The sequence below is a fragment of the Macaca mulatta genome, chromosome 16 (genome assembly GCF_049350105.2).
Source record: "Macaca mulatta isolate MMU2019108-1 chromosome 16, T2T-MMU8v2.0, whole genome shotgun sequence".
Classification (NCBI taxonomy): Eukaryota; Metazoa; Chordata; class Mammalia; order Primates; family Cercopithecidae; genus Macaca; species Macaca mulatta.
Genome location: NC_133421.1, coordinates 8,106,966 through 8,123,160, shown reverse-complemented (window position 1 = coordinate 8,123,160; position 16,195 = coordinate 8,106,966). Strand labels below are relative to the sequence as shown.

The 16,195-nt window shown below is 45.3% G+C and overlaps 2 protein-coding genes across 41 annotated transcripts in view; both read left to right on the top strand.

Moving 5' to 3' along the window:
- The window catches only part of KIAA0753, a 64,377-nt gene that overhangs the window by 172 nt on the left and 48,010 nt on the right, over positions 1–16,195 (top strand). For 6 of the 40 annotated variants that reach the window (XR_013406026.1, XR_013406031.1, XR_013406027.1 and 3 more), the window contains exons 2-4: positions 5,226–5,386; positions 11,627–12,251; positions 15,531–15,637. Coding sequence is in view for 12 of the 40 variants with exons in the window: in XM_077970112.1 (XP_077826238.1) it covers positions 5,291–5,386; positions 11,627–12,251; positions 15,531–15,637 (828 nt within the window). In the remaining 28 variants the exon portion in view is untranslated. Of the gene's footprint in view, positions 1–85; positions 293–3,738; positions 5,001–5,225; positions 5,390–7,577; positions 7,737–11,626; positions 12,252–15,530; positions 15,638–16,195 lie in introns of those variants that run through there. The other 34 variants (XR_013406025.1, XR_013406030.1, XM_077970110.1 and 31 more) reach the window with 18 other exon arrangements.
- Positions 86–3,626, top strand: LOC144335294 (uncharacterized). Its single transcript, XM_077970102.1, has one exon. The coding sequence runs from the start codon at positions 201–203 to the stop codon at positions 3,624–3,626; it is 3,426 nt and encodes a 1,141-aa protein (XP_077826228.1). The 5' UTR covers positions 86–200.

Genomic DNA, 16,195 nt, shown 5'->3' with positions numbered 1-16,195 from the left:
GCCGTCTAGGCTTTAGGGGGGCCTGGGACTGGGGGCGGGTTCCTGAGACTGGGCGGGGGTGGGATGGGTGAGGGGCTAGGAGGGAGAAAGGCTGCGAGGCCGGAGCTGAGTGTGTGAGTGCCTGTGTGGAGCAGCTTAGGGAGCGAGGTGCTAAGACAACCCAGGGCCGCGGTAGCGAGGAAGGGAACTGCTCTGGAGCTATGAGCCGGGCGACTGGCCGTGGGGCCTTGCCCAGGCTGCGCCGGGGAGAGCAGGCGGCTAAGATGCCGGGTCGCTGCGTGGGGCCCAGCAGGTCGGGGCGGGGAGTTCGGCGGCCGTGGGGGAAGAGACGGGGCGCAGGGACGTCCCGGGGCCGTGGTGCAAGGCGCCGGGCGAGGTCCTTGGAGTGGGAGACGCGCTGTGTGAGTGCAGAAAGGGCGCAGGGCTGTCAGCGCCCGTGGGGGACGAGACAAGCGGCGGAGACAGCCGATGCCGCCGGGGCGAATGAGGCTTTGGAAGCTCCTGGCCCCCCAGGCTCCATCGAGGCTGCAAGGGACCCTGGGGCTGTGTGGGTGAATGGGGCTGTTGGGGAGCCCCAGGTGGTGGGGCCTGCCGGGGCTGTGTGGGTGACCGGGTCTGGGGAGGAGGAGGCCGAAGATAGGAGTCCCCGGGGCTGCGAGGGAAAAGGTCGCCCGGGATCTCTGGGCCATGAGAGCATTCTGCACCTGTGGCTGAAGGTGCAGGCTATGAGGGCCGCCTCGGGATGTGGGGAAGGAAGTAGAGTCGAGCTCCATCCCGTGCCTGTCGGAGAGGGACCTGTCGAAAGGGGTGTTCCTGGCCGAGCTTCCTGGGTAGAGACAAGCCGTGGTGGTCTTACAGGGCCCTGGGTGAAGGGCCAGGCAAGGGGGATCCCTCGGGCCCCCTCAGGGCCTACAGTTCTGGGCTTAGGGGCTGCTTACGAGACAACCTTAGGCTTCTGTGGACAGGGACAGGCTGGGAGGATGCCTCCTCCTGTGAGTGTGCCTGGGGCTCTGGCGTCAGGTTCTGAGATGGCCCCGCACCTGTGGAGGGGACAAGCTGTGGGGATTCCTGGGACTGGGGAGGAGATAGGCTATGGGCTTGTCCCAGGCCCTTGTGAAAAAGAACAGGCTGTGGGCGAGCCTGGGACCGTGGGGTGGCCTGGGGCTGTGGGAGCGCCCAGAGCCGTGGAGGGAGAGCTCGGCTGCGGGGGTGCTGCAGGGCTGTGGGGGAAAGGACATTCCCCGCAGATTCCTGGGGCTCTGGCACATGAAGCAGTCTGTGGGGCCACCCCTGGCGTATGGGGGAGGGGACAGGCCATGGGGGTGTCCGATGCTGTGGAGGAGGAGCCTACTTCTGTGGGTGCCGCAGGTGTGTGTTACAGGAGACAGGCTGGGGAGGAGACAGACTCTGTGGGTATGCCTGGCCCGTGGGGCACGGGACACTCTGTTGGGGTGCCCTGTGCTACTGAAGAGGAAACTAGATGTGGAGGTGACCCAGGGTTCAGGGAAAGGGGACAGCCTGTGTGGGTGGAGACAGGCTCTGGGGGTGATCCAGGGTCACGGGGAGCTGCACAGACTGCAGAGCCATCATGTCCTGGGGAGCAGGCAGCAGGTTCTGGGGGTGCCCCAGGCCTGTGGGGGATAGAACAGGCTACAGGGGTACCCAGGGCCTTGGGGAAGGACACAGGCTGTGTGAATGTCCCAGGACTGTGGGGAGCGGGACAGGTGGTAGGGGTGCCCCAGGCTGTGGTAGTACCTGGAGCCCTGGGAGAAGAGCTGAGCCACAGCGGGGCCCTGGGCCTGTGGGATGGACAGCAAGTTCTTGCGGGGCCCCCAGCCGAGGCAGTGCCTGGGCTTGGAGAGGAGACCTGTGGTGGGAATGTCCTGAGCCTGTGGGAAAGGAGGCAGGCTGTGGGGGAGCCAGAGAGTCTGGGGCCTCCAGCTTTAGGGGTCCCTGGGTCTGTGGATCAGGAGGCTGGCTGTGGAGTTGTTTCATGTCTGTGTAGGAGGAGGCAGGCTGTGGGGGTGTCTGAGACGGTGGGCATACCCAGGGCAGCAGATGTGGCCCAGCACAGGTGTGCCACAGCAGGGGTCCCCGTGGCGCTGGGTGTGCCCGGCTCTGGAAAGGCGCCTGTCGGAGTGCCCGCTGCTGTGTGGGCGTCTGGCCCTGTGTGTCAGGAAGGCAACTCCAGAGACATTTGGAACCTGTGGGAAAGGGCTCGGGCTGCCAGAATCTCTCTGGCTTCAGGGGGACCTGTGGCTCGGGAGGAGCTGTGGTCTGGCGGGGAGGATTGTGATTCTGGGGCCTTCTCCGGCCCATGGGGAAGGAGACAGACTATTGGGGTTTCTGTGGCACCTGAGGGGCCTGGGCTTGGGGAGGAGACTGACTCTGGGGGTATCCCAAGACCTTGGGGATGGAGACAGAGGGTAAGGACTCCTGTGGCCACCGAAGTGCTTCTGGCCCCTAGGGCGCCTGGTTCTGTGGAGCTGGAGCCTGGCTCTGGGGGCTTCTCAGGCTTGTCGGGGAGGCAGCAAACTGCAGGAATGCCTGGCACTGTGGGGCTGTCTGCAGCTAGTGGGGTGCCCGTGGCTCCCAGGGTGCCTAGGCCTGTGCAAGAGGAAACTGGCTCAGAATTGTGGGGCAAAGGAGAGACAGTGGGTGGACCTGCAGATGCCAAGGGTCCCACAAGGATGGAGGTGCCCACCTCGACCAGGATGCCTGGGCCCATGGGGGAGAAGACTGGCTCTGGGGGTGTCTCAGGCTTGTTGGGAGGCAGACAGACTACAGGAGTGTCCATGGCTGTGCGGCTTCCGGGGTCTGTGGGGGAGGGGACCCTCTTTGAGCGTGTCTCTGGCCTGTCTGGAAGAAGGCAGACTGCTGGGAGGCCTGTAGCTGCCAGAGGTTCCATGGCTGTGGGAGTGCCCACAGCTCCTGGGCTCCCTGGGCCGATGTTAGGGGATACCGGCTCTGGGGATGACTGCTCAGGCATATGGGCAAGGACACTGGCCACTGAGGGGCCCACAGCTGCCAGGGTTCCTGGACCTGTGGAAGGGGAGACAGGCTCTGAAGGTGTCTCAGGCCTGTGGAGAAGGAGACACAGTGGAGCCATTCCCGAGGCCGGGAGGGTGCCTATGCCTCTGGGGGTGCTTGCAGCTGTAGGAGCTCCCATGGCAGGGCGCACACCTGCTGCGGTGTGGGTGACTGGGTCCTCGGGAGCAGAAGCGGATGTGGGTGTCTCAGGTGTGACCATGCTGAGGAGACAGTCCACAGGGGGAGTGGGGGCTTCAGAGGATGAGACAGGTGGTGGGAATATTCTGGGACTGGCCGGGAGCAGCCAGGCTGTGGGGGCATCTCACACTTATGTGCCCGGGACCAGGTTATGGAGTTGTCCAAGGTCTGTGGGGGAAGAAACAGCCTTTGAGAATGCTCTAGACATGTCAGGGACAAGAACAGCTGTGGGGGTACCCCCAGTTTCAAGAGAGGAAATAGGCCTTGGCCATTTCAGAGACCACCTACAGCCAAGTGGGAGGAGGCTGGCTGGAGAAGTGTCTGCAGTCAGAGTGAGAGGGAGCAATTTGGGAGAGAGTTATGTGGGGGAGGCTAGATTGAGGGGGGCGTTCCAGTAGTGTGTGTAGGGAAGAAGTTGGGGCTCTGTGGGAGGGAACAGGTTAGGGGGAGGTTCGTCCTGGGTTGTGGATGAAGCACAGGCTGTAAGGACATCTCGGCATGGGGGAGAGAGGGTTTTTGTGGAGATGCACCAGGGTATGTAGAGGGACAAATTGGGAAGTTTCCTGGAGCAGTGGGAAAGGGCCAGATTGCAAGGAGAGTCCCAGAACTTTGTATAGGGGGACAGTTTAGGGCTGGGTGTCCCTGGACTTTGTGCGTGTGTGTGTGTATGTGTGTATGTAGCATCACTTGAGGCATCCTGGAACTGTGGGGATCACCTAGTTTTTTTCTAGTGGAGAATGGACTGTTTGGCCCTTGGCACCTAGAAGCAGCCAGGGGAAAGTACTGACCATTCAGAAGTTGCAGATCCCTGGGCCCCATTTCTGCAGACTTCATTCTGCAACTCCAGCCGCGCAACCTGTGCCGATGTCAAGCCAGTTGGGATTGCCTCGCTCGTTTGCCTCCTCCCGTCTGCTTTTTTCACCGTGTGTCTACAGCCTTAGACATAAGGACTCTTAGAAGCTGTCTTTATATTCCTAAGAAGTATCTGTCTTTAAGCAAGTCTAGTCTGCAAATTTTGGATTTATTCAAAAGCTTAAATTAGGGGTTTTTTTTTAAACCTTGAATTTCCCAATTGATTTACTAGCAGATTTTTTGAGAGAACAAATTCCCCAGGGATTTAAAACTAGTCAGTTCACAGAAAATCGGCTTAACAAACGCTAAATCGTGTACTACGCTCAAAGCACTTTGTTATGGGAAATAGAAGAGCAAGACAAGTCCCTTCCCCTCAAGGTGCCTTGTCTGGCTGGGAAGATGCGACATACACGTGTGAAATAGGTAAATAACAGTATGAGACAACACTATACATGATCAGTATGTGAGTGGCAGGGATAGTAAAGTCTATAATGAGGCCTTCAGAGTAGGGCCAGGCAATGATAAGGGTATGGCCCTTGACAGCTTACCGAGTGCTTTCATATCTGTTATCTTGTATACCTATATGTAGGGTGGGGGAAAGATGGGGAGAAATGAAGATTGAAAGAGATGATTCAGCTCTCCAAATGGCAGATCCTGGCTTGAATCAAGGAATTCTGATGCTACAGGTTTACTTAGAGTCGTTGAGCGTTGTGTGCCTTTGGGCCACCCAGTAGAGTGAAGCATACTGCTTTCTGACTAGTATTAAGACTTGTTAATATAGACTGCGTGTCCAGAAACCACCCTGCTGGGACGTGCTAGTTTACCATGGCAAAGCTCTGTTTTGGGAATAACGTCTTGCTGGAGACCTTTGAGATTTGAAATTTGGAATGGAAAGGGATCAAGAGATTATTATTAAAATAGTAAGTGTTCCCCTATTTTTTTTTTGAAATTGGGAACTTCCGAAGTGCGGTTGTGTTTATAAATGGAAGAAACTGTCATTTACCTGTCTTTAAGCAATCACTCTCAGTATGAGGTTGCTATTGGCTACTTCTAGTATATTGCTACAGGCACATGGCACTGTGTTTTATCTATTCTCTTCCCTTGTTTGAACGCTGTTGGTCTGAAGTGGCTTTGCTTCGTTTTAGGAATGGTTTTAGGGAAGACTGTTGCCTGATGACAAGGCTGTCACTATTGTTGTGTACTACCTGCCATGATGGGACCAGGCCAGCCAGCTTCCACCTGTGTTCATCTAGCACCTAGGACCCAACTTGATGGGAGGAGTGATCCCACAGTTCTTCAGACCCAGGTAGTTCTGTTTTTGCCTGATTTTTTTAATTAAATATTTCAAACATAAAGAAAATTTGAGAGAAAAGGACAATGTAACACTCTTGAAATCACCTCCTAGATTCAGCAATTGCTGACAATTTTTTCTGTCGGTTTTTCTACCTACTCAACCATCTGTCTCTAAAATTTTTGCAGAATCACCCCAAAGTAACTTGCAGTCATGACACTTCTAAGTATTTGAGAATACTACTTCTAAAAATGAACTCTCCTACTTAATCATAATACTATTCTTAAACCTAAGAAAATAGACCCAAAAAATTCCCTGTTATCCAATAACCAGCCTTTATTCAGGTTTACTCAGTTGTCTCAAAAATGTCTTTTCCCCTAGCATTATATTATGAAAATCTTAAAAAATACAGCAAAGTTGAATTTTACAATGAACACCTAGATTCCATTATATTTCACTCATTTGTTTCATTGCATATCTGTCACTCAGTCATCCCTCTGGAGATCCATCCATCAATCCATCTTATTTTTTGACACATTTCAAAATCAATTGCAGACATGAATACCCGAACTACTTCCGCATGCATATTGCACATTAGAATTCACTCTGTTTAGGGCCGGGCGCAGTGGCTCACACCTGTAATCCCGGCACTTTTGGAGGTCGAGATGGGTGGATCACCTGAGGTCAGGAGTTCGAGACCAGCCTGACTAACATAGTGAAACCCCTGTCTCTCCTAAAAATACAAAAAGGTGTGGTGGTACACACCTATAATCGCGGCTACTCAGGAGGCTGGGGCAGGAGAATCGCTTGAACGTGGGAGGCGGAGGTTGCAGTGAGCCGAGATTGTGCCACTGCACTCTACCCTGGGTGACAGAGCAAGACTCCATCTCAAAAAAGAAGAAAAGAATTCACCCCATTTACTGATTTTTTTCTTTCAATATACATATTATATCAGAAATGGTGTAATGTACACATTACAATGTGTACATCTTTTCACATTTGCTGAGTTTTGACAAATGCATACATATGTGTAACCCATACCTCTATCAAGATTCAGATCATTTCTATTATCCTAAAAAGTTCTCTAAATGCCCCTTCCTAGTCAGTCCCCACTCCTCCCCTCCAGAGGCAGCCACTATTCTTATTTTTTCCATCACAGATCAGTTTTCTCTGATCTAGAACCTTATATAAATGGGATTTTTTTTTTTTTGGTGTTAAGACTTATTTCACTAGCTGTAAAGTATTTGAGATCCATCCATGTTATTGCATGTATCAGTAGTTTATTCCTTTTTAATCCTTTTTTCTCATTCCGTAGTATAAGTATACCACAGTTTGTTTATCCATTCTCCGATTAATGGATACCTGGGCTGCTTCCAATTTGGGATTATTATAAATAAAGCTGCTATGAACATTCTTATACAGATCTTTTTATGAACATGTTTTCATTTCTTTTGGGTAAATACCTAACAGTGAAATTGCTGAGTCATGGAGTAGGTGTGTATTTAGTTTTATAACAAACCACTGGACCTTTTTACAAAGTGGTGGTACCGTTTTACGTTCCTGCTGAGAATGTATGAGAGCTCCAGTTGCTCCACATCTTTGTCAACGCTTGTTGTTGTCTTTTTAACCATTCTGGTGAGTGTTTAATAATATCTTATCGTGGTGTACAAAGAAATTTAAAAAAATTTTTTGACATAATTTTTTGACATAAATTTCAGAATGAAATTTAAATTATGAAAAGTTGCAAGAATAGTCCACAGAATTCCTGGATACTCTTCTCCCAGATTCCTCAAATGCTAACATTTTGCTACATATTCCCTCCTTCTCTCTCTCACTATCTCTGTACACACATATATTATTTTCTAAACCATTTAAGAGTAAATTGCAGGCACGGTGCCCTTTTACCTCTAAGTATTTTTTTCCTAAAAATAAAGAATTCTGTTATATAACCATAGTACAATTATCAGAATCGGGAAATTAACATTAAGTGAATACTATCAGTTAATCTACAGACCTTACTGAGATTTTGTTAGTTGTCCCAATAGTGTCCTTTATAGCAAATGAAAATCCAAGATCATAACGTGCATTACATTGTCATGCCTCTGTAGTCTCCTTTAGTCTGATTCCTGGGTCTGTTTTTATGTTTTGTGACATTGATTTTTTTAAGAATATAGGCTAGTTATTTGTGGATTTTCTCTTAATTTAGATTTGCCTGATGTCTTCTCACAATTACGTTCAGGTCATGCACTTTTGGCAGGAGAACCACTGAATGATACTGAGTGCTTCTCAGTGCACCCTATCAGGAAGGACATGCTGCCAGTTTAGTCCCAGCACTAGCGGTGTGGACTTCCATCATTTGATTAAGGTGGTATCTGCCTAGTTTTTTCATTGTAAAGTTACTCCTTTGCTTTTTGTAATTATTTGTCTTGGAGACGATGTTAATGTCTCTTTAACACCTCAAACTTTCACCAACTACTTTTAGTATTTTTGCCTGAATCAGTTTTTTATTATGATGGTTGGCAAATGGGGATTTCTAATTTTACTCTTCCTTCTACATTTACTTGTTGCCTTACTACTATAAGGAAGAACTTTCCCTTCTTTTCCTAGTACTTACTTACTTAGTTCAGCACAGACTCAGTATTATTTTTTATTCCCATTATTTATTTTGTTGTGCAGATATTTATTTTGATGTTCAAATGGTCTTTGATTTAGCCAGTGAGAGCCACTTCGAGTTGGCCCCAGTGTCTCTTTGACGTGATCTCATCCGTCTTTGACCACTTTATGGTGTAAAAAGACACTCCAAGGCTGGGTGTGGTGGCTCATGCCTGTAATCCCAACACTTTGGGAGGCCAAGGCAGGAGGATCATTTGAGGTCAGGAGTTCAAGACCAGCCTGGCCAACATGGTGAAACCCCATCTTTACTAAAAAATACAAAAAAATTAGCCAAGCATGGTGGTGCACACCTATAATCTCAGCTACTTGGGAGTCCGAGGCAGGAGAATCACTTGAACCCAGGAGGCAGAGGTTGCAGTGAGCCAAGATTGCACCACTGCACTCCAGCCTGGGTGACTCCGTCTCATAAATAAATAAATAAATAAATAAATAAATAAATAAAAGCTGTTCCAGGCTCAGCTTGTCTTTTCCTTGTCCTGGCCCTGGAATTAACCGTTTATCCAAGGAGACTTTGATTCTTCAGTGGAGAATGAAATTTTAAAAATCACTATCTGGGGCTGGATGTGCTCCTTGATACTGTTTTGTCACTGTTTCTAGGCCCTCTCAGAGGACAAGTAGGAAATAGATGTATACTTGTGTGCATATACATACATGTACACACATTCATAAATGCACATCCATACTCACATATCTGTATGTACACTTTCTCATCTGCTTCCCCTTCCTTCCTTTCTTTCTTTCTCTTCCCTTCTTCCTTCTGTTTCTATGTATCTTTCTGTGTCTGTCTGCCTAGATGTTTGTATTAAAACTCACAAGTTCACACAAGTACTTCCAATTCAAATCCAACACTACGTATTTCCAACTCCCTTGTCCAAGAGCATGAAAGCTGGCTCTCATTATCCACAATATATTTACTTTTTTGCTCAATTCTAGAATGTACAAAAAGTCGTTTCTGAATTGTAATCTGTGTCTCTGCTCAAAACGAAGCCTGCAAAATTAGAGTTCAGTATTTGTTTAGAGTACATTTGTCTAAATTTAGCCTGATGGCATATAGTCCAAATACTATGTTCAAAAGTTACTGGGGTTAATTTTTTTCATATTCACTTTTTAGCATGGTTATGTTATTTATCTGAGATTCAGTTTGGTTCATTGGTTTCTGTTGGTATTTATTTGAGGGTTTTTCACTATCCTTAATGGATTTTTTTTCCCTTCCTTTCCTTCTTCCTCCCTGCGTTCATTCATTTCTTTCTTCCTGTCTCTCGTGTATATGTGAAACATTAACATGGTTCCAAATATACAAAACGATATATTCAGAAAAGTTATCTGCTACCCCATTCCCTCTGTCCTTTCCATCCTATTTCTACCGGTTACCTGTAGATAACTAGTCTCATTAGTCTCTGATTTTTGTTTTCTGTTTCTTTTTGCACAAGCCATTCAGACGCATATATATTTTCTTGTGTCTTTTTTTTATATGAAGGGTAGTATATTATAAGTATACTTTTTGCACTTAGTGCTTTCTGCTAAACAATATATTCCAATCTCGCCACATTAATTCATAGAAGTGTCACAGAGATCTTCCTCATTTTTTTTTACATCTTCGTTTTACTGCATTTTGTGGATAGACTATTGTTTATTTAGCTACTCTCCTCCATGGGGACTCAGATTGATTCTAGTAATTTACAATTACAAACAATATGGCACAGAGTAACCCTATACATATGTATTGTTGGCGGTGTATCTGCAGGGTAAATTCCTAGAAGTGAGACTCCTGGGTCAAAAGGTAAATGTGACACTTGTCCTCCAAGTTGCCTGCTTGGGTCTCTTTCAAGAGTCTTTTCTTTCTTTCCTGCTCTAAAGCTTTTTAATTAAAAAAAAAAAAAAAGTGATGAATGCGTGTGTTTTTGTTAGCGATTGCCAAATTCCCTTCCATAAGAATTATGCCAATTTGCATGACCACCAGCACCTCTTCTGTGAGGGTGCCTGCTTCCCACTGCCTCACCAACAGCGTGTATTACTATACTTTTAAATTTTTGCTAATCGATTGGGTAAGAGATGGTATTTCCATGTATTTTTAATTTGTGTTATGAGATTGAACATCTTTGTACGTACCTAAGGACCTTTTTTTTGGTAAATTACTCATATGTTTTTCCCTGTTTTTATTGAATTTTGATCTTTTTATACTTCAATAATTATAATTATTATTATTATTTAGACCGTCTTCTCTGTCACCCAGGCTTGACTGCAGTGGCTCGATCTCGGCTGACTGCAGCCTCCACCTCCCAGACTCAAGCAATTCTTGTGTCTTAGCCTCCTGAGTAGCTGGGATGACAGGCGTGCGCCATCACGCCTAGCTAATTTTTGTATTTTTTTAAGTAGAGATGGGGTTTTGCCATGTTGGCCAAGCTGGTCTCAAACTCCTGACCCCAAATGACCAACACTGTTCATCAGTCTATGTACCTTTCAGATGGTAACTACTTGTTTTCTCTTTAGTGAGCTTTTTAACTACTTTTAAAAAATCTGAAATACTTTCCTGAAGTTTTGTCACAATGGATTATTTTTAAGTGACCCTTGATGGCTGTGATTATATAAACACATTGATTGTGAGAGCTGGGGAGGTCATCTCCAAGGTCAAGGCATCACAGGACTGGGTTCATTGAATTTGTAGGCATGGATTCTCCTCATGCTATTGACCTGTCTTTGACAGGTTCATTCTGGAAGACCTAAGGAGGGTACATATTTAAAGCCTTAAAATTGTTTCTTTCCTTTAAACTGATAATCCCAGAACAGATCATTTATCCTAACGAAATAATTTTAAAAGGTTAAAAAACTAAATGCATGGAGATATTAATTGAGGTAATAGTTCTATTAGTGGAAAAACTGGAACAATCTAAATGTTTAATAATAACATTATAGTTAAGCATGAAAAGACCATTCATTGGTTTCAGAAAATGCAACAATGACAAATAAAAACTGTAGGGATATGGAAACATGCTTATGTTGAAGTGCAAAATGAAACAAAACTTGTATTTATTACGAGGAAAACTGACAAAAACTTGAGCCTGTGTAAGAAAGCATAAGTAGACTGTTTCAAGTGAGGTACACTTAGGGGCAGGGTAAAAGATGGATCCAGCCACCAAATGAAGTCTCAGGAAGACTTATGAAGAAGTATTATCAGATGGCTTGGGTCTATCCATGGAACAAATTTTAAGAAAGCTCCAATGGGTTATATTGGTCACTTGCTGGGGCCTGACATTTTGAAATAGGACAGAAGTCCATAACTGGGAAATTGAAGGACTTAGTGGTTGCTGCTTGAAACTTTCTGGGTCGACTTTTAGAAGTGGGTGCCAGTATGACATTAGTAAACAGAAGGATAATAGTATGGGACTGGATGATTGTAGGATAGAACCGGGGTATGTGATGAACCCAAGGGTGTAGGAGAGTGGCTGTGTCTATCAGTAAAATAGAAAAATGCCTCTTAGCACTAATGATCTCGTGGTGAAATTTTAGAAATTTGGTTATAGACATGTACCAACTGTGCAGTATGGAATTTTTCTGATGTCTGCTTTTATTTGCTTCTTAAAGAACCAGCTGCAGTTTAATAGGAATGTTCCTGCACATTCAAGCAACTTGGCAATCCGATATTCTTGCCCGCATGCCATTAGAATTGAAAAGCTGAAGCACTCATACAATGAATCATACCATTGTAAAGATGCAGATTGTAGAGTTGGTCCTGACCTAGGCAGTTCAGTTTCATTTTCTGTCATATCAGAAGAGAGACTTAGTTATGCTGTCCACCTAGCCAGAAGAGATGTGAAACGAAGACAATTTGAAGAACATATAAAAGAACATCATCTCAGAAGTCAGCCTCAAAGCTCTCGGAAGTGTGGACATACTAAGTGTAAAATACCTGACCACAGGGTGGAAAGGAAGGAATCAAAGAGTCAAGCAGCCTGTCAGTGCAGCCACCAGCCGTCCAAAGTAGAAATCTCCAGCTCGGGTGCCAAAGTATACCTTTACTCATCTCATCCAGGCCAGTCAGATCTCACTGTGCCAAATTCACCACCCACCCGTGATCCGGGACTTCAGCCTCATCCCAGGACGGGTGACCACAAAAGCATAAGTGAACAGAAAAGCCTGTTAGAAGTCCAGCGACTCCAGAAAGAACTGAGCAGTTGTATCCACAGAATTGAAGAGGTAACGAAAAAAGGTGAGAAAAATTAGATTCTTTTCTTCGATTTAAGGCTGTGAGTATGGGGTAGTTTAAATGCATTCCTTGAGGACCCTTAACCCCTACAGCAGTTTCATTCCTTCCTTCTGTGAGTTGGTTCACTGGAGTGTGAGCACTCAGGACAAGACAGTTAGGCTTAGAGTTTGAACAGTGTCTTCCCCCAGCTCCTCTTTCCAGCGGAGGGACATGAAAGAACTTTTTCACTGTGGCTGCCCTTCGAATGTGCACTGACTGAGGGCCCAGCCTAGGAGGTGGCGTTAATGTTGGCTGAACCTTAGGTCTTCTGGGACCTGAGTGCAAATTATCCTATAATGTTTTCCCTCTTCTGGGAAAATTATTTTTCGATTTGCTCAAAAAAAGAGCATAAAGTATTTATATTATAGGTAAAACCAGTTCTCACTTGGGCAGTATTTAGGTGAGTACACACCAGTGACAAGGGAAGTTGTGGGTATATGTGTAAAATGAGCACAGGGTAGGAAGGAAGAAGTTTAATCATTGTATATGGTTTTCTGCAGTTCTGCAGTGTTCTCAGGGCCCTTGCATTTCCCTGCTGAGTAGAAGACTGGTTCCATGTGGAGAATTTGGGGTTACCATAACTAACAAGTAGGGAATCAAGCCCAGCTTTCAGACTGCAAGGGGTATGGAGTTGAGCATCAAAAGAAACTGTTGCGCTAGGGCAGTACATAGTCTAGAATTATTTTTTGCATTTTCAATTTAATTTATGCATATGTACATATATGCATCTTATGTAAAGAATTTAAGGTACTTTAAGAAATACTTGTGATTGAATGAGATAAAACAAAAATGCACATGACGACATTGTGGCAGATGAAGCAAAAGGAAAGGAAAAGCATTTACTAGGGATGAGTCACAGATTTGCTTCCGAGCTTCCTAGGAGCCAGCTAAAGAGGGGACTTCAGTCACTTGGAGAATTTACAAAGTCTAAGACGGAAAAAAACAATTGTGTAAGGAAAACAGTGATTCCACATATTAAGGCCAGAAAGAAATTTCTCCTGCAGGTCTTCTTCAAGAGTGTGCTGTATAATATCATGAACAATTCAAAAACATTCCAGTATAAAAGTAACAGAAATGTTGTGGCTTGTTTCTCTTGACATTCCTTAGTGTCAGCCTGTGGCATGGCCCCCTGCACACTTTGGTTGAAGCCCTGCGAGCAGGGGAACAAAGCCACAAGGCGCACTGCTCCGGTGATCTGGCCTAATACCGGGGAGCTGTTAGAGGGGTGATCTGGCCTAATACCGGGAACTGTTAGAACAGAGCTTTCAAAGCCTCTGTGGGGAAGGACTGGGTTGGTTTATTTTATTTACATACATTTTCAGTGTGTCATAAGTCAGTACTTTGTGAACTATAATAAAAATGTCACGGTAGTGGCAAACTGCTATGGAAACACGTAAATGTATGCTTTAAATTTCTGTACCTAACCTTTCATGGACGAATAATAGTTTGCGATGGCCCCTGGCTGCAGACCCCCTTTAAAGTAGCCCCGAAGGCCCATTTGTGCTTCCCAATGCTGCTTTGTAGATAGCTGCAAGCGCTGCATCAGAAATCGTCTGCAATGAGCCTTCAAACCCCCCACCTAAGCCCGTTCCATTTGTGTTCGTATAAGTATGTGAATCCGGATTTCCTCCCTACCATGCAGCCCAAACGAGATGAAAATAATTAGAATATAAGGTCTCATGAGACTGCATCTGTATGTACAACTTCTGACTTCAGATTTTTGCTTTCTTCAAAACAGCCTTATATTCTTTGCATTGTTTGATGTTTTAAAGATTAAATATGAAAAATTTGAACTTATAAAATACACTTTTACTAATTGAAGATTCCCTTTTCTTTGATAATTGGACTATATTGGAGTTTTGTATAAGAATTTGTGTAAGTGTATTTGGAAACCACAGCCTGGAAGGAATAGATAGATTGCATCTCCTTCAGGCAGTTTTCCAGAAACAATTTCTTTGAACCAGTCTTTTGAAGATGTAGAGCACCAGTGTGTACAAGGGTATGCTTCCTGAGAAATGCATGAAGACTCTAGGCACTCAAATAATTTTAAGACTTGCTATCTTAATATGTTAGAGAAAGGACTTGTCTTTTGAAATCAAGATTAAGGCTGGGCATGGTGGCTCACACCTGTAATCCCAGCACTTTCGGAGGCTGAGGCAGGCGGATCACTTGAGGCCAGGAGTTTGAGACCAGCCTGGCCAACATGCCGAAACCCTATCTCTACTAAAAATACAAAAATTAGCTGGGTGTGGTGGTGTGGACCTGTAATCCCAGCTACTGAGGAGGCTGAGGCATGAGAATCACTTGGCCCGGGAGGTGGAGGTTGCAGTGTGAGACTGGTAACAGTGTGAGACTCTGCCTCAGAAAGAAAAAGAAAACAAAAGATTATGATAAGATGCTATCTTAGTATCTTTTTTTTCTTCTTCTTCTTCTCTTTTTTAAGACAGTCTCATTTTGTCACCCAGGCTGGAGTGTAGTGGCACAATCTGAGCTCACTACAACCTCCACCTCCTGGGTTCAGGCAATTCTCCTGCCTCAGCCTCCCGAGTAGCTGGGATTACAGGTGCACACCACCACACCTGGCTAATTTTTGTATTTTTAGTAGAGACAGGGTTTTGCCATGTTGGCCGGGCCGGCCTCGAACTCTTGACCTCAGGTGATCTGCCCGTCTCAGCCTCCCAAAGTGCTGGAATTACAGGGGTGAATCACCATGTCTGGCCAGGATTTCTCTTTTGAATTCGACATTTGATTATTCTCTATTAAACAGCAAAGAGTAAAGACCATGTTAAGTGTCTTTCAGGACATATTTAGTGGCTGATCAATAGGCATTTATTAATATCTTCTTTACATTGTAAAACTAATCTTGCTAAACATAACAACAGGCCAATAAAAAGTTTTTGAAAAAATAGCAAGAATAACAGATTTTGGCTCAATATAAAGAATTTTAAAATAGTAAGAGCTGCCTCATAGTGAAATCGTTGTCCAGTGGGAATTCTGGCTGGAGGGGAGCTTGATGGAGTAAATGCCTTCATATCCCTTCCATCTCTCAGTCAGTACACAGTACCAGTTACTGCTGGTTTCTTGGCTGATGAAAAATGAAATTTTGTGTTATGATAGCTTCATTTTTTTCTTAATAAAACCAGAGATTTTCAACTTTATTATTTCTGTAAGTAATCGAAGTCTTTGTAAGTTTTAATATATGGTTTATAATCCACTTTTGGGGAAAACTATTAATATTTTCAGGTAGACTAGAAGAAGCTTTGGATCCAGATGAAGAACGTCGAATCCGTGTCAGGAGACAGGAGCAAGCTGCTCGCTCTGCCCGAATGCTCTACGTGCTCCAGCAGCAGGTGTGAAAAGTTCAGGGAGAAGTAGGGCAGTCAGCCTTGTGTACTGCTTCCTTAGAGAGTCTCCGTTTTCCTTTGGTCTCAGAAAGATGAGCACTGGAGTATCCCATATGAGTTCTGAGAGATTTGTGAGGCTCAATTTCCTGAACACATGGGCAAATAATTCTCATTCTTTTTGTAATCTCTGTGTGTGTGTGTGTGTGTGTGTGTGTGTGCGCGTGGGTGTGGCCAAACTCCTTAAACAGTGGTTCTTGACTTTTTGAGGTCATAGACCTTTGAGAATCTATTAAAAGCCTCTCCTCCCCACCCCCAAGATGCTTATACGTTATATAGCACATATTTTTGCATAGGAAGTCAGGTGGATCAGTTACCCTGAACCCTTGGTCCTAGCTGTGGACCCCAGTCTTAGAGAAAAGGGACCTTGTTTGTTTCCCATCTATTTCATGTTTATAATGTATAGAAGCTTGTAATAGTAAATAATTTGGTAAACAGCAAAGAGTAAAGACCATGTTAAGTGTCTTTGAGGACACCTTTAGTGGCTGATACACAGGCATTTACATT